Source organism: Herpailurus yagouaroundi, unplaced genomic scaffold, assembly GCF_014898765.1.
Source record: "Herpailurus yagouaroundi ecotype Mexico unplaced genomic scaffold, PumYag 162, whole genome shotgun sequence".
NCBI lineage: Eukaryota > Metazoa > Chordata > Mammalia > Carnivora > Felidae > Herpailurus > Herpailurus yagouaroundi.
The window spans coordinates 69,921,451-69,939,684 of record NW_024412403.1 but is presented as its reverse complement, the minus strand read 5'-3'; the positions used below and the strand labels follow the sequence as shown (position 1 = coordinate 69,939,684).

Genomic DNA, 18,234 nt, shown 5'->3' with positions numbered 1-18,234 from the left:
CCGGACCTCTCCCTTGCCATCTGTGTGCCACAGCCAGTGTCTGCCCTCTCCAGATGAAGAAGGCTCAGGTTCCCTGGGCCACTGGGGGCCTTTCATCTCAGACCCTGGCCCCCGTCCCCCTGCTTCAAAGCAGGACTGTGCCAGATGATAGCTAAAGCACGACCCCAGAGGCCCACCTCTCTCAGGTAACTGGTGAGTCTGGGGATGGGCGCAAACAACAGCAGAGAGCTCCCAGTGGAATCTAGGTGGCTGGGCTTTGTTCTCAGGGCAGCAGGGCAGCATCCAGACCAGATCCCTGGTGGCCATGTCAGCCCCGGTGTCTTATGACAGGCCACCTCCCTTCTCTGAGCTGACATAAAATGAGGACACCACCTGCCCTCCCTCTGAGGATGTTGAGGGTGACACCGAACCAGCTGCGATCATCTTTCTGAACCCTCAAGTGCTGGACTCTGCAAAGCATTGTTGTGACGATGTCACAACAGAGAGGCGGCTGTTAATGCCCTTCCAGACGTCTGTCTGGTTAAATGGGAGTGCCCTAGTTTGGAGGATGGTTCTCATTTTAGTTATGGTCAGAATGAGTGTACCCAACCAAAAAGATGGGTTAGGAAAGGCAAAAATTTAAAAAAAATTATTTATTTTTGTACTTATTATAAATATACTTATTATACATTTTGCATGTTGCTTCTTTTAATCATCTAAAAACCCAGCAGTGCTTAATCATGCATTATACACTTATCAACACTGTATCGTCCTCAAGAATTGATGATAACTGGGGTGCCTGGGTGGCTCAGTCGATTAAGCATCCGACTTCAGCTCAGGTCATGATCTCACGGTTTGTGGGTCTGAGCCCTGTATTGGGCTCTGTGCTAACAGCTCGGAGCCTGGAGCTTGCTTCGGATTCTGTGTGTCCCTCTCTCTCTGCCCCTCCCCTGCTCACACTCTCTCTCTCTGCACCTCAAAAATAAATAAGCGTTAAAAAAAAATAAAAGAAAAAACTGATGATAACTGTGGGTCAGGGGCCTCGCTTCAGATCACACAGCTGGAGCTAGGAGTTCAGAGCACCAGTTTCCCTCTGTCTTCTTATTTTATCTAAATCTGTGCAAGAGTGAGCATAAACTGATGCACAGTGCACAGGCCACAGTGAGACAGAACAATTTGGCTTTGGAATTAAATGAAATATACACGCCTGGCTCTTTTTACCTGGCTGGCCCTTGCTTTGCTTTAGCTTTCCTCCCCTGGCCAGGGTCTAGGTCGTAGGTCAGCAGGTAAGACGTCTGTCCTTGTGGAGGGTTCACCACTGGAGAAGCCTGGCTCCCTTGGAAGAGATGGCCTCCAGGGCATCTGGTCTTACCACCAGAAGGCCTGGGTATGAGCTCTAGGTCAGCCTGTAACTGGCCCTGTGACCTTGAGCATGCCCTGGCCTCTCTATCAGTGAAGTGGGGTGGCGGTATTGGGACTGGGGCTTCAGGGTTCTAGTGAGGGCTGCTTTTCTTGGGCTGCATACAGAAAACTACTTGCCCCAGAACTGAGACCCTCACTGGCTCCTTAGTCCCATTGCAGAGTGTGTGTGTAGGGAGGCTTGGTTGGTTTCTCACCCTGAGAAGAACTTGGGGCGATTGAATGCTAGGGATGACTCAGCCATTCACTAGCCTAGATTCAGTCACACTGGTCCCATGTGAGCCCAGACTGCAGGTCTGAGGCCAGGTTCATTCTGCACACTTGCTTCCAATCACTTCCGTCTGCCCTCCATCCAGGCTCAGGGCCTGGGGAAGACAGAGCAGGTCTTCCTGGGACTATGGCGGCATGGGACTCAGTGTCTCCTAGGCCAGGCACCCACAAAATAGTCATCCACTCATGTCTCTCCTGGAGGGGGTGCAGCCAGGTTGTTCTCTAATTATTTTACCTCTATCCCAGGAGAGTTTTAAGCAATACATTTGTATTCCTAACAGTATTTGCCTCGGGTCATGTAAAAATGAGTCTGTGATCCTTGGGTGAGGGCCCCATCTGTGTTCCTTTGCAGCTGATAATCCACAAGTAGTGGAGCCCAGGTGAGTAAGTGTGAGTCAACACGCGTGTCAGCCTCACACAGAAGGTCTCATTGGTGTTGAATAGTCATACAAAGTATGTTCACATGTTGTCTCTTTAAAACTCCCTAAGTCCCAGGATTATACTGTCATTACCTTAAATACAGGGGAGGACGTTGAGCTTCAGAGAGAGGCCCCGGCCTCAGACCCTATATTTCCCATGGCTTTCAGAGCACCAGTAAGCTGCTGCGTGGAAGGCAGTGGCCAGGCTACCCTCACAGGAGAGGGAGGCACAGATCTACTTTTAGTCCCCACTGGCTGAGACCCATAAGGTGTGGGCCAGGAAACTTGGCAGCGGGAAGACCAGAGAGAGGGTGGGGGCCAAGGAAGAGCCACCACTGGCTCGAAGGAGTTTTTGATGTTCCCTCGGCCCATAGGAATGCCCATCTACATGGACCTCTGAAGCTGGGGGCTGACTGAGGCAGCAGAGAAGCAGGAATGGGGGGAATCTGGACAGGCAAAAACATTTTGTCCTCAAGCCTCAGTCTGTGCAGGACAGGAAATTCCTCAACTCTCCCGAGGCAGGCTGCTTTCCTGGCCACTGTAGCCCAGCCAGCGAGACGAGGTCTCTACACTTTGAATACTGGACCTCCCTGAGCCCAGTCCCGGGGCCTCATGTCGAAGGCAAGCCTACCTTGTCTGCCCCTCTGTCAAAGGCAGCGATGTTGGGGGCTGGGGTGAAGGAAGCAGTGGGGACCTGAGAGCACATCCTCTGGTCACAGAACATCCGGTTGCCCTGCCTCAACTGCCCCTGTGCTCTGGCTTCATAACCTTCACAATGCACCTGCCTTGGGGGAAGTTTTCCTTCAGCATCCTGAGCCTTCTCACCCTCTCCCCTCCTCATTCCCAGAGGCTGTGCCAGGAGAGCTGTGGGCTGAATACAGCTGTGGGCAGAATACAGCAGTGGGCTGTATTCTGTTTTTAGTGCCAAAAGAGAAAAATTTGGTGGCAGATTTGGAGTTCGGCTTTTCTCAGGCATACAAGGCACCTTGGAGATGTATCCCCGTGGCTATGGGCTTCCTAAAAATCTGATATAGGTGGCCCTTGCTAATAAGAACCCGAAATACCTCAGTCCCTTCCCCCCAAAACTTAGAGTTTAAGATAGAGATATCATAGCCCCTTCCCTCCTTCTCCCTGCCCCCACCAAAAGACAAAAACAAAAAAGCTACAGAATTATTGAAGCCACCTGGTTCGCAAGGCAAAGGGCAAGATCAGAGACTGAGCAGCCGTGAGCTTGTCCTGCACCAGAACTATTCTGTGTGGGAAGCTGACACCAGCAGCTCAGCCACTTTGCTGCCCCTTCCTCTGCTGCTCATATGAGGCAGGTCAAAGCCCAGCCTGGGGAGTATTCCAAGAATAACAGAAAGCCTGTTTATTAACCCTTTTCCCTGGAGAACTGAACAGGAGTGAATGGGCCAGCCCTGAACCCAGAGAGTTGTTGTAGTTTTTATCTTTGGCTAGCTGGTGTACTTCCTCCCTCCCTCAGAGACTTTCTTCCCCAGTTTTTACTAATATTGATGTACAATGAATTGCATGTATTCGTGGTGTTTAATTTGAAACTTTCACCCATGAAACCTTCACCACAATCTTAAGAAATGAACATCTCCATCAACCCCAAATGCTTTCTTGTGCCCCTTTACCATCTATCCCCATAAGCCCCAGGCAATCACTGACCTGCTTGCTGTCACTATATTTTGCATTTGCTAGACTTTTATATCAATGGAATCATCCAGTATGTGCTCTTTCTTTGGCTTCCTTTATTCAATGTCATTTTTATGAGATTTGTCTCTGTTGTAGTGTCTATTGTTAGTCTGTTTCTTTTTTATTTTTTTAATGTTTATTTTGAGAGAGAGAGAGAGACAGAGTGTGGGTGGGGGAGGGGCAGAGAGAGAGGGAGACACAGAATCTGAAGCAGGTTCCAGGCTCTGAGCTATCAGCACAAAGCCTGAGGCAGGGCTCGAACCCACTAACCACGAGGTCATGACCTGAGCCGAAGTTGGATGCTTAACTGACCGAGCCACCTAGGCGCCCCTAGTCTGTTTCTTTTTATTGCTGAGTAGTATTCCACTGCATAAATATAGCACGCTTTTTTTATTCATTCACTTGTTGATGGACATTTGGGTTGTTTCTAGTTAGGGTCATTGGGAATAACCCTGCAATGAATATTTGTATACAAATCTTTGTCTGGATATGTGCTTTCATTTCTCCTGTGTAAATACCTGGGGGTAGAATGACCGGATGGTGTGGTAAATGCATGTTTCGCTTTTTAAGAAACTGCCAAGCTGCTTTCAGAAGGGTCTGTACCACGTGTGGTACAGCAGTGTGTGGGATGTCCCGGAGCTCCACACCCTCGCCAACACCAGTGCTTGAGATGGTCGGTCTTTTTCATTTGGGTCACTCTCGTGAGCAGAGCATCTTTGGCTTTCTTGAGGTGTTTAAAATCTCCTGGGATGGCAGTAGAGTGTCACACAGCCATAGAAAACGACAGGGAAGCTCTTTACTTCTGCTTTATGAGAGGCATCAAGGTGTATTGTTAAATGAAAAGCTGTCCATAGTGTGTATAGTGTGCTATCATTTCCTTAAGAGAAGAAACTGGAAGAGCATACTTATTGCTCCTTTGTGTTATATACACAGACTGTCTCTGGCAAGATGAACAAGAAACTGAAAATTGGCTGCCTCTGGGGAGAGGTGCCTAACAGCCAGAGGTCAGGGATAGAAGGGAGACCTCACATACTCTGGAATTTTTAAATTTTGTGCATGTAAGTGTATTACTTATTCAAAAAAAGAGAGTGAAATAAAAAAAAAAAAAACCCTCAAATGCCAGTTATTGAAGTTCTCAGGAACCAGAGCCCACATGGGACGTGGCCCTGTGGAGGCCCTGCCTTCCCCTTGCTCTCAGGCAAGAGCTCTGGCATGCCAGGTAGAGAAACAGGCTCTCATTGTTCCTACTGATCTCCAGCAACTCCCCATACTCCTTATCTGTTAGCAGTCTGCCTTTAGCTGGAGCCTGAGCCTCAACACAGTCATTTGCCCAGCAGCCATTTAGTCTGTGTTTGTTGAGTGAATAAATGACTGTTCACCCCACATTCTATTGTCTGCCACACAGAAAAGAAGAGCGACAGGAAGAGTGGGTATCTTCTGCCCGCGGCTCCCAGCAAGCCCGTCGCACCCCTCTTCCTGCAGGGCCTCTCTGACCTCAAAGTCATGGATGGAAGCCAGGTCACCATGACAGTCCAGGTATCAGGTCTGTGTCTGCATCTCTCTCCTTGGGGTGTATGTGAGAACAGGTGTGGTTGCAGCATGGACATTGCTCCCCATCGTCCCACCGAGATCTTTGACCCACCAGAAAGTCAGCATGGCACAGTCAGTCAGTGGACCCAGAGAAGTGGAGCCTGTTCTGCTTCCTCTGGGCAGGATTTTCTGGATTCAAGGTTAATTCAGGGTGGCCCAGGGGAAGAAAATGACCACAGCCAGCAGGGTGGGGATTCGAGGGAAGACATAATGGGGCCAATGTAGCTGGAAGATTTTGAACACTGATTTTGAACACAGCTGATGTGAGAACTTCCCAGTTCTGGGAGATGGTCTTTGTTGCTGTATTTAAGTTTAAAGTGAGAAGATAGAGCAGAGGTCCTTCTAAAACCAGGGTAGGGTGACAAGAGCATGTGACCAGCAGCCCATTGTGAGCTGTCACAGTCCTTGCTAGAGGCCAGCAGGAGAAGCCTGGGGACTCTGCTGGCACAGGCTTTCTAAACAGACTTGTGCCCAAGTGCATCCGGAGTTTCCTGTTCATTGCTGACCACTGGTCAGTCCCTCTGACAGCCTAGAGGTCGTCCTCCTGGGGTGTGGTTGCTCCTGAGCTGCAGAAGTAATAAAGATGAGCTGTGTAAGAACCAATGGTCTCCCCCTTTCAGGGATCCCCAATGAACCCCCTCCTGCTCCTGCAGGCCTGAGGCAGTTCCATGATAGTCCCAGGCCAAGGGCGGGCTGTCTCCCCTGTGCATACTCCTCGAGCTGACAGAAATCAGAGGTGTTCTGCACCTGGCCTCCGTACCCGTGCTGGCTAACCCATCAGAGACAGATGGCGGTCTCCTCTGTCCTTGAGACAGACTGACACCACACAGCCTCCCTCGGCAGCCATTCCCGGGGGCCGTGCTCCTCGGGAAGCAGAGCATAATGCTACCGCAGGGGAAACCCCCACAGGGGGCCCTTGTTTTATGACCCACCAAATTGCTAGAACCTACCCAGGAAAGTAGGCTGGTAAAACTGAAAATGCTCTGCACCCTGAGCTGTGCTTGGAAACCCATACGAGCTGGTGCCCGTTTCTACCCTCAGACAACATTTGTGTGGTAGCAAAATGGAATGCTAACTGACTTTTCCTTGTGGTGAAAATGGATAGAGGAGCTACTGCGAAGTCACCATCGTATTGTGTGTGCACTGGGGGTGGAGGCGGGGACAGGATATGCATTCGCTGCACACCCAGTGAGCCAGTTACTACTCAGTATTACCAAGCAATTTGAATTCTGATTTTTTTCACTTCTGATCCTTTCTAGTTTCTGCAAATCTGTCGTTAAATAATTATAATGAACATGCATTGAGCACTTTCCTTGTGCCAGATGCTATTCTCATCTGCTATTCTAGTGGGCTGCTCTGTGAGACCATATTAATTTATTCAGTCCTCCCAACAAACCTTTAAGGAAGACATGGTTAGGATGTTTTGTAGATGGGAGACTGAGGCATAGAGAGGTTAGCATTTAGTACAGTGTCACAGGATTAAGTGCAAAGCTGCCACATGGCCCAGGGTAGCACCTTCCTGACAAGTCCACCTGCCCTATCTGCCTATGCAGGGAATCCGCCCCCCGAGGTCATCTGGTTTCACAATGGGAACGAGATCCAGGAGTCCGAAGACTTCCACTTTGAACAAAGAGGGACTCGGCACAGCCTTTGTATCCAGGAAGTGTTCCCGGAGGACACGGGCACTTACACCTGTGAAGCCTGGAACAGCGCTGGAGAGGTCCGCACCCAGGCAGTGCTCATGGTGCAAGGTGTGGCTGCTGGGCTGACCAGGGTGGAGGCAGGCAGGGGTGGGAAATAGGTGGGAAATAGGGAATAGACCATTGTGGTCTCTCCATTGGCACTTTGGAGGTGAGGAAACCACATGAGCTTACTTTGTTTCCCCTGCGGTCCCTGTGCCCCTTTGGTCCCATTCCAGCCCCAGAGGCCAGCTTCCCACCTTTGTCTTGGGGTCTGGCTGAGGGGAGCCACTGTTCCCTACCTTCTGAAGTCCCTTCCCTCTCTGAGTTACTGGTGACAAGCTGCATCGAGTGCCAGGAGAAAAATCTTGTGATACATTTAACAGCTGGATAGTGATAGCTTTTCCCCCCTTTACTGAAGTATAGTTAACACACAATGCTACATTAGTGTAGTGATAGCTTTTGAGGTGACTTATGGCCTATTAGAGTCCTTGCCTTTGGAGAACCTTTATTTAAGAAGAGAGACAAGGTAAGGACACATAAAGCAAGAACACACATCTCATTGTAGATCATTAGCACCTAGCCCAGTGCACCTGTACCTTCTGGGCTACCTCCCCTTGCTTTGGATATACAAACTCATGTCAATATGATCCTCAGAGAACATAACCATGACAGATTTACCACGAGAAGGATGTGCTGTAACTGTACATCCAGTGAAAGTGATTTCTGGACATGCTGTTATTGGGGTAACGTGCAATTTTCGACCTTCACCACCACGGAAAGCTGAGTAGATGCTGTCTGCTGAAAGGCCTTCCTCTCTAATCCAAACCTTTGCCAACTTCCAGAGCCTCAGGATGGCACCCAGCCCTGGTTCATCAGCAAGCCCCGCTCAGTGACAGCCTCCCTGGGCCAAAGTGTCCTCATCTCCTGTGCCATAGCTGGAGACCCCTTCCCTACCGTGCACTGGCTCCGAGATGGCAAGGCCCTCTCCAAAGACACTGGCCACTTTGAGGTGCTGCAGAATGAGGACGTGTTCACGCTGGTTCTAAAGAATGTGCAGGCCTGGCATGCCGGCCAGTACGAGATCCTGCTCAAGTGAGTCTGCGTGTCCTGCCGACCTCCTTTAGCCCACTAACCCCCAGATCCCTACCTCCTGTCAAAGTCTCCACCCGGGACTGGGAATCCAGCAGAAACCTGAAATAATGTGGAGCTGGGCTTCCACGTAAAGAGAAGCCTTGGTGCTGCCAACAAGCTTTCCTTTTTCCACTAAATGCAAAGGTGCTCATTGAGAACCTTCCCCACTGAGCTCAGTTGCCCAGAGTCCTCTGTCTTATTACATCCCAGCTTTTGTTCTCTCATTATGTGGTGTGCGGAGAATATGAAGGAGGAAAGAACTGATTAAAATCGGAAAGGCAGCAGGATAGAGGGAATGTATTAGTTGTCTATTGCTGTGTAACAAATTACCCCAAAATCGAGCAGCTTAAAACAAGTTATTGTCTCACACTTTCTATGGGTTGGGAACTGGAAGCTGCTTTGTGGGATGATTTCTACATCATGTGCCTTGCACATCCCACATCATTTTGCAGTGAACATGTTGGCAGGGACTGTAGTGTCTGAAGGCTTGACTGAGGCTGGAGGATCCACTTCTAAAATGGCTCACTCACAGGACTGGGGCCCTGAGGCTTCTGCTCGTTGCCATGTGGACCTCTCCCTGGGACTGCTTGAGTGTCTTCATGACACAGAAGCTGGCTTCCACAGACCTAGTGATCCATGGGAGGGAACAAGTTGGAACCTGCAGTGTCTTTTGTGATCTACCCTTGGAGGTCACACACCGTTACCTCCGCCACATTCTGTTTGTTAGAAGTCACTAAGTGCAGCCCAAGAGGGTTCCATCTCTTGGAGAGAGGAATGTCAAAGAATCTGTAGACATTTAAAGCCACTACAGGCAGGTTAACCATGCCCATTCCTTTTTTTCTCCTGTTTAAGGTCTTTCTAGGTTACAGGGGAAGGTAAAGCTCCATGAAGACACACTGCTTTGCTCCCAGTGCCCAGAACAGTGCTGCCCAGAGCCAGCAGTTAGTGTCTGTTAAATGAAAGTGATCCAGAAATGCTCTTTTACCTTTAAAGTGCTCTAACTCTTAAAATTCCATGCCAGCCGTGGGCTAATGGAGACCGAATGCCAGCCCCTAGGGTTGATGTGAGCAGAAGAAGAGTACTCGTCTGCACCTCAACCCTGAAAACAGAAGGTTATGCCACATGCCAAAGATGTTTGGTCCTGCCTTAGCTCGGGTGCCTGGCCACTTTGTAAGGAGCTTGCTCTCCTAAGTACTGAGTGTACCATGTCCAAGGCTCTGAGCTACAGAGAGACTCTGTAGCTACATGTCAAAGCTACTGGCATGACAGAGCATTATTCCTATAATAATAACAAAACCCAGTTTGTGCCTCACTTCTTGGGTCCTTTCTGGGCATGCGCTTTATGCTTGTATCAGTTAGCTTTTGCTGCATAATAAACTAGTCCAATATTGAGTGGCTTTATAAAAATAGTCATCTGTTATTTCTTTGGATTTTCTAGGAAGTTCAGCTTAGCTGGGCAAGGCTTAGCGAATCTCAGCTGAGTTAATGGAGTGTCTGTGGTCAGTTGCTGACATGGTTGTGGGCTGCCTGGTCATCCTGTTGCCATCAGCAGTATGCACAGAAGACACCAACAGCCTTTGCCTTGCACCCAAACCAGTTATCAGGAAGGCAAATCTGCTTCCAGAATAGGAAGAAGATACTGTCTTCCTCCCGCAGGCCAGTACAAATAATGGAAACCGATGATGTGTGAGACCAGAGCTTGTCTGCATGGAAGGAGTAGTGCTGCGGGACAATACTCACATTAATCAAGCCAAACATCCTAGAAGAGATGAGCTTTTTGTGGGATTCTGAGGACAGTAGGCTGAGATTTAGCAAATGAGTAAAGGCTTGGCTGTTAAGGGCATGTTGAAGAGGCTGAACAAGAAAGGGTAGGGAAGAGCAAAGCAAGGGCTGTGGGAAGTCTGCCAGCCCAGAGTGGAGGGTTGCACTGGGAGGTCGGCAAGCAGACTGTCTGGGCCCAGCTGGGGATAGTCATAAAACTTAGACTGTCCCAGCTGGAAGGGACTTCAGAAGTTATCTAGCTGACTCATCATTTAATAATGGGGGAAACTGAGGTCTCAGGGTCACAGACTTGCTCACGGCCACCCAAAGACAAGTAGCAGAGCCCAGATTGAAACCCTCATCGCTGTCTTTTAATCAGATTCTCTTCCATTCCTTGTTTCTCTCAAGTGCACGAGAACTTAGGGAATCTGGGAGGTTGCGCTGGGGTCCACATCCACACAGCCCTTGTCCCATGCCCCTCCCCAAAGTCCAGCCTCTTCATTCCTTTGGGAAGCTGTTGCCCTGCCTTGGCTTTGTCCCCGGCTAGGGAGTATGTGCCAGGTCCACCAGGGGCCCCATCCCCTCCAGCTTTTCTCATGCTGGCAGAAATCAGACCTAGACCCAGGACAGAATGCCTTTCAAAGAGGGAGACCCGATGGCTGAGATGCAGGGGGGTGGGTGACGTGACAGCTCCTATCTGTCCCTGCTCATGCTGCGGGATAGGTGTGGCTAGATGGGTTCTGCCTCCCCTTCCTTAGCTCTTATCTCCTGAACTAAAAGAGGAAGTGTCAAAAAGTTCCAAATTTCAGCTGAAATTTTTGAAAGATTGAGACTTGCCAGGAAATTAGTTCTTTAAACTAATTTTGCCTATAAAATCCATTCCAGGCAAGGGTGATTCAGAGTGGGACAGGGTCCAGAGTGGGCTTCTTATTCAGGGTTTGGGAGGTTGACAAAAAGAGTTTTGCTAGTTTGTGAAAGGTGCAGCCTGTGAGGTCATAGCCCCATACCTGCTGTGGCAGCAGCTGGGCTGGGCATAAGGCCTCATCCTCAGCCCCAGGCCTGACTTTATAACTGAGTATGTAGATGCAGACACCAAAGATGGCCTTAAGAGGCTGTTTGGCTGGTTATATCATCTGGTGTGTGGGTCCCAGGCCAGAGGCCTTTCTGACCTTTGTAGACTCTGAACGAGCACATGACTTTCTTAAAGGCCTCGCAGAGATTTAAGTTTATGGCTGCAGAAATGGTGACCCCCAGGTCACCCCAAGGGATGAACCACTTAGTGGGGCAGCCATGGTATCCCACATTTACCTCAGTCTGCCCCTCAGACTTCTCCAGGTGCTTCAGGGTGAGGCCTGTGGACAGGTCTAGCAATAGGCTACCTGTGCTCCCTTCTTAAGGGCGGGTAATGGAAAACAACAGAAGCCCTTACCAGCTTCCCCATGGGAGACAGAGCTTACTCCAGCTCCGGGGACTGGGAACCCCACCATATAAAGCCTCTGAAAGGTATGGCTGGGCTAAAGCATAGCCATCTGGTCAGGGTCTACTCCTGATTTTTGCATCCGGGCTGTGTTGTGGCAAGAAGAAACTCAGCTGAGGCAATGTTGGAAAGTGCTACTGGGAAAACACCGTCCTTGGCCATCCTGTCCTGCTGCTCCTCACCAACGTTGGGCCCCACACCCTGCGCTTGAAAGAAAAGTGGGGGAAAGAATGGCCTAATACTGACCAGCAGCCTGGCCGAAGTGGGGTGCCAGGGGGCTGGGCCTCACCCACAAATGACCTCTCATGTTTATGCTACAGGTTGATCCAAAGCCCCATGAGCCCTTCTGTGCTGAGTGCTCAGGATGTTCTGAGGGCCTCTTAGCCTTCACAGGGCCAGGTACTAAGGAGGCACCTGATTGCTATTTGTTGAGCAAAGGAACACCCTTGAGCCTTCAAACTGTTTGGACAGGAGGCCCCCAGAACCTTGAATCTGGGCCCCCTGAGAGCCTGAGCATCGAGGAAGGTGACCAGGAGGGGACCCCAATAGATGAGAGGAGAGTTGGAGGACAGCACAGATCAACCGATCCTTGTTTCAAATGGGTCTTCGTGCCTGGGAGTGAGCAGCACCCCCCATTTCCCCTGCATATCATCTGCCACGCCACGGGCCTCCCGAGTCTGATCAGGACCTGGCCCTCCACTGGGAGGGAGGCCAGGCAAAGCGAGGTAGATACCCACATACATCAGCAGAGCTGAATGAACGCATGCTCAGATGTCTGTGCACGTGGGGATGACTGTGTTTGTACACCTGTTCCCGGACACAGACCTACAGGTGCAGGTGTCCACCAGGTAAGATCCCATGTATGTGTGTATCCCTGCGTGTGGTCGATATGTACATACACACAGAGACATGAGTAGACTTGTACTGACAAGCACTGGGGCAGAGTGGGAAGGTTACAGATCCTGGATTCAGGTAGACACAGGTGTCCATCCCTTTTTCTGCTATTTTTAGGCAAATTATTTAATCTTTCTAAGCCTTATTGTTATTTTTTAAAATAAAAATAAAATAAAATAAATAAATAAAATAAAATAAAAACCTAATCGGTGAGATAGATTATGTAAGGAACCTGTCACAGAACTTGGCACTCATCTGTGGTGGGATCTGAGGCACACGTCGGACCATGAAGTGCTAATAAGATGGCCATGCAGGGGACATGAGTGGGAGACCATGGGAGTCCCAGCACTGCCTCATATAAACTCCTGAGCCTCCTTTCCTTACCTTTCAAATAGGCATACTAGTGTTCCATACCTCACTGGGATGCTATAGGCACAAGAAGATAATGGTTGTGAATGAAAGCTGGAGGTCACTATATAAAATGCGAGGTTATCACCTTGAAGAGTCACCCTTGGCCCTCAGTCCTGCCCACCCCCACCCTCACCCCTTGCCCCCACCCCGCCTGAGCAACGTTGGCTGGTCAGAGCTCAGAACCGCCAGCAGATGGCAGCCTTGTGGGGTTGGAGAGCTGATGGGCTCCAAGTCCCTGCAGCACCCAAGCATGGTACAGCCCCTCCCTGAGCAGAGGAGCCTCAACTTAAAGGGATGCTAAAGTTCAAAAAACATTAAAAAAAATTTTTTTTATGTTATTTATTTCTGAGACTGAGGGAGACAGAGCATGAGTGGGGAGGGGCAGAGAGAGAGGGAGACATAGCATCTGAAGCAGGCTCCAGGCTCTGAGCTGTCAGCACAGAGCCCGACGCGGGGCTCGAACTCACAAACCGTGAGATCATGACCTGAGCTGAAGTTGGTCACTCAACTGACTGAGCCACCCAGGCACCCCTCAAAAAAAATTTTTTTGTGTTTATTTATTTTTGAGAGAGACAGAACGTGAGCAGGGGAGGGACAGAGAGAGAGAGGGAGACACAGAATCTAAAGCAGGGTCCAGGCTCTGAGCTGTCAGCATAGAGCCTGAGGAAGGGCTCGAACTCACACGAACTGTGAGATCGTGACCTGAGCCAACAGCAGAAACTTAACCAACTGAGCCACCCAGGCACCCCACTAAAGTTTTCATTGTGGGTTGAGGAATCCAGAGCTCTCCCTACCAGAAGGAAGGAGAGAAAGGACCATCCACACAGGAAGACACCTGTTCGGTTTTTAATTCAGAAAGTTCTGATCTGAGGGCATTGGCTGATGCGTGGGGATTGGAAGGTGTTTTCATTTTGCAAGCAGGAGAGGGGAAGTAGCAGCTGGAGGGCGGGGAGGAAGGACACTGCAGAGAGGACATAACCATCTCTGTATTGAGGGAGTGTGAAGTCAGACTCAGGGTCACTGCCCAGGGCCGCACAGTCTAGATCAAGCAGCTCCATCACACCCTAGCAGGTTTAGACTTTAGTTTTCTTTTATTTATTGAGTGATTGTATTATTTTTGTAATATACTTACAGAAAAGTATTCCTACTTCTGGATATCTGTCTAAGCTGTTGTTCAGATTTTTTTTTCCTTTTTATACAAGAGCTGGGGGGGGAAAGGGTGACCAAAGAGGAGAAGGTCCCTGCCCTAAATCTAGGTTTGTGTGGTCATGTGGGGTCACAGCTAAGCCCTTGACTCCCTGTTCCCTGGAGCAAGCCAGCCAGCCTTTGGCCAAGTTCCTGCTTACCCTGTCCTCCTCACAGCCCTCGGCTGAGCAGGCCTTTGGCTCAGAGAGCCTCTTGATCTGTATTGATCTCTCGAATTCTTCAGGAACCGGGTTGGCGAATGCAGTTGCCAGGTGTCACTGATGCTACAGAGCAGCCCTACCAGAGCCCCCCTGCGGTGAGTGCCCCCCGGAGGTGCCTGGCCAGGCCCCATGCCACCACCCACCCACCTTTCTCCTGGCCCCTGCAGGCCCAGCCCAGCGGCCCCAGATTATTCGTATCCTCCAGCTGAGGCTGCTGAGCCAAGAGGGAGAGATTGGAAGGGGAATGAGGGAGGGAAAGCAGGGGAGGGGGGGGGGGGGGAATTATTATTTTTTTTTTTTGCACACACCCTTATAAGGCTACTGAAGTCATTACCGATGTAACAAACCAAGTAAGCAAGCAAGAGCCTCTCACCAATGTTCCCTTCTATAAACACAGCCTGGCCAGCCCCAACCTCCCCTTCTCCCTCCCCTTTACCCTCCCTCCCTCAGGGATTTGCTCTCCCCTGACGTTTTGTTCTTACCCGGCCCCTTTTCCTCTTGCTACTTTCCTTTTTTCCCTTCACTGGTTGCAGGGGGAGGGAGCCTGCCAGCTGTGAGGGCCTCTGTGGCCGGGGAGCCAGTGCTGATGGTGGTGGCGGTGACCGCTATGGGACCCTGAGGCCCGGCTGGCCAGCAAGAGGGCAGGGTTGGCCGGAGGAGGAAGACAGTGAGGACGTGCGGGGAGTGCTGAAGAGACGCGTGGAGACCCGGCAGCACACGGAGGAGGCCATCCGCCAGCAGGAGGTGGAACAGCTGGACTTCCGTGACCTCCTAGGGAAGAAGGTGAGCACCAAGAGCGTGTCAGAAGAGCACCTAAAGGAGATCCCAGCCGAGCAGATGGATTTCCGCGCCAACCTGCAACGGCAAGTGAAGCCAAAGACTGTGTCAGAGGAAGAGAGGAAGGTGCATAGCCCTCAGCAGGTAGACTTCCGCTCGGTTCTGGCCAAGAAGGGGACTCCTAAGACCCCGGTCCCTGAGAAGGCACCGCTTCCGAAACCCGCCACCCCAGATTTCCGCTCGGTGTTAGGCAGCAAGAAAAAATTACCAGCAGAGAATGGTAGCAACAATGCCGAGGCCTTGAATGCCAAGGCAACAGAAAGTCCAAAGGCTGTGGGCAATGCCCAGGCTTTAGGGTCCCTGAAACCCTCAGGCAATGCCAAGCCTGCCGAGACCCTAAAACCTCTGGGCAACGTCAAGCCTGCCGAGTCCCCCAAACCCGTGGATAACGCCAAGCTTGCTGAGACGCTGAAACCCTTGAGTAATGCCAAGCCTGCTGAGACCCCAAAATCCATGGGCAACGCCAAGCCTGCTGAGACCCCGAAATCCGTGGGTAACGCCAAGCCTGCTGAGACTCCGAAATCCATTAGTGCCACCAAGCCTGCTGAGACCCTGAAATCCATGGGCAATGCCAAGCCGGCTGAGACCCCGAAATCCGTGGGCAACGCCAAGCCGGCTGAGACCCCGAAATCCGTGGGCAACGCCAAGCCTGCTGAGACCGGAAAAACAGCTGGGAAGGAAGAACTCAAGAAGGAGGTTAAGAATGATGTGAACTGCAAGAGGGGGCATGCAGGAGCCACAGATAATCAAAGCATATCAGAGAGCCATGGGACAGCCCCAACCTTCAAGGAGAAGCTACAAGATGTCCACGTGATGGAGGGCCAGAAGCTGCTACTCCAGTGTCAGGTGTCCTCTGACCCCCCCGCCACCATCACCTGGACGCTGAATGGAAAGACACTCAAGACCACCAAGTTTATCGTCCTCTCCCAAGAAGGTAACAAGGGCGAGGGCTGGGAAGAAGGGGGCTCTGTACCAGGGCCACTGCAGGCTCATGGAGCCTTGGGCCTGTTGACTGCCATTTGCAGCCCAGAGCCTGGGCTGGAATGCCCAGCCTCTGTGCCCCCTCGCTGACAAGACAGGCGCCCTACTCAGGGCCCTCGGGCACACACTCCGTCTCTGGGCGGTGAGAGGTGGGTGGCTGGTCCTGTGGCACGTGCCCAAGTTCTGGCGTCTGTCTGGCAGAGCTGCCTCAGGGCAGCCCCAGCCGTGGCTCTTCAGAGCTGCCCTGGGCCTGAGCTCGTGCCCCACAGCTCTGGTGTGGAGAGGGCTGTGTGCGTGGACGTGACGGGACCCTGGGGCTGGAACCCACCAGCGGCTCTGAGCTGAGAGCAGTTTGGATTAGGAGAAGGGTGTGCACTGACAGGGTGGCACAGGACTATGGTTTGGGGTCAACAACAACTTAAGACTTGATAACATTGTGGGTTTGAAGGGCTCTGTCGGAGAAGCCAAAAACCCCAAACAGCCCCTACGGCACACACTCCTGGGCGGACAGAGCCACTCGCTTCCTAATTTGGATGAGACTTTTGTTTGCTGGTATTTCACATTCTTGGGTTATGGGGAGGGGGGGGGCACTAAATCCTGACATCTGGGGCCTTTCAGGGTCTGGAATTCTGAGATGGGTCAGTTTATACCTAGAGAAGAGATGGGGGTGAGAGGGACATTTTCCCTGGACCCTCAATTTGGTTTGAAATGTTTCAGCCAAGCATCTCAAGGCTGTAGGGGAGCTCCAAGTCCAGCAGACTTCCCACACCCCACTCTGGTGGCCAGTGCTGGAACAGAGCCCGGCCCGAGCTTGAGGCTGATGCTGGTGGCTCGGGACAGAACAGGGCACAATGCTCCCCAGGAAATAGCATTTTACCCTTAAGAGGTAGAGGGCGGCAGCCAAGCAGAGGCCCAGGTGGACAGGTCCTATGAGTCCTGATCCACTGAGATGTCACAAACAACCCCAACTGCGCTGCTCCCCTTTCTGTCCTCTGACTGCACACCCCTCTCCCCTCCCCCACTGCCCCCTTCATCAGGCTTCTTCCTTCCTCATGAAAGGCGAATGGAGGAGCATTTGGAGAAAGCACTATCCCTCTCAGCCCACAGTAAAATTTCTCTCTTTATCCTGTAACTCAGTCAGCAAATCTGGAGCAGCTGAGCGTTTTGAATCTAAGTGCTAAAAGAGTAAAGGGGAAGTTGACCAGGAGAGAGAAAGTGTTTTATTTTCTGCTGCTGTGTTGATAGGAGAATGTTTTTATGTGGTTATCTCCAGATTGGCAGGGTCCTCGGGAAGGCATCTCATCCACACACACACACCCCCACCTTGCCTCTGCTAGTCCAGCCTGCCTGTGGTCCACACACAGGTGGGCATGGGGGAATCACCACAGTGAGGTACGATGTCCAGGGGAGTGGATGTCACAGCTGTCCCTGTCACCCCTGTGGGCCCCTCCCAGTTGGAAAGCCTTTGGTAGAACTGATCTGAAACCCTGACTGGGAACATTTCCCAGGCTACCCTGTGGTGATCTCTCCAGGAAGGATGGAAGGTGGGTAGCCATCCGCCCTTGGGACATGTGCGGTCACACAGGCCTGCACAACATGAGGCCCATGGCCACACCAGCCTCAGGGAAGCCAGTGTTCAGATAGCTGAGGGCAGTGCCCAAAGGAGACCTGTGTGGAACCTGCAGGGTCCCTAATAGTAGCTTATATACAGCCTTCTCGACTGAGCAGTGTAAGCAGACCTCAGCTCTGGTCTCAGAAACATGCCTGAGCCATTAGACCCTGGCTGCTCGTGTCCAGAGGGTCTTGAGCATGTGGTATTGCCTGTCACTGAGCATTAAAGGGTGTAGAGACCCAGCTACTCCGGTATCACCTCCCATAGAAACCACCTCAAAGGGACAGTTTAGGTCCAAATCAGAGGAAGAAGAAATGATTAAAAGAAGGCCAGCACAAGGAGTGGATAGAGAAGGTCTAAGGGAGGTGGATAGGAAGGGGTTGTAGAGACAGCCCCAAGTCCAACTTTTAAAAATATTCTAAATATTTGTAATTCTCCTTTGAAAACTTAAGAATAGCTTGCACACACTGAACAAACACCATGTGCCAGACACTGCTCTAGGCATCTTACGCTTTTCACTCTTTTAATCCTGCCCGTTTCCAGAAGTGAGGTGTCCTGCCCGAGATTGCGCAACAGGTTAGTGCCAGAGCTGGGATTTGAAGGTAGGCAGCTGAGTTCAGGCGCCTAGACCTCCATGCCGTCTTACCTCATAGTTAACTCTTGTTAG

At 51.1% G+C, this 18,234-nt stretch overlaps 1 protein-coding gene across 6 annotated transcripts in view; it reads left to right on the top strand.

Moving 5' to 3' along the window:
• MYLK (myosin light chain kinase) overlaps nt 1-18,234 on the top strand; it is a 279,895-nt gene that overhangs the window by 179,218 nt on the left and 82,443 nt on the right. For all 6 annotated transcript variants that reach the window (XM_040484717.1, XM_040484716.1, XM_040484718.1 and 3 more), the window contains 5 exons: nt 5,191-5,328; nt 6,929-7,126; nt 7,900-8,149; nt 14,161-14,232; nt 14,671-15,908. In XM_040484717.1, coding sequence (XP_040340651.1) covers nt 5,191-5,328; nt 6,929-7,126; nt 7,900-8,149; nt 14,161-14,232; nt 14,671-15,908 — 1,896 coding nt within the window. The remainder of the gene's footprint in view (nt 1-5,190; nt 5,329-6,928; nt 7,127-7,899; nt 8,150-14,160; nt 14,233-14,670; nt 15,909-18,234) is intronic.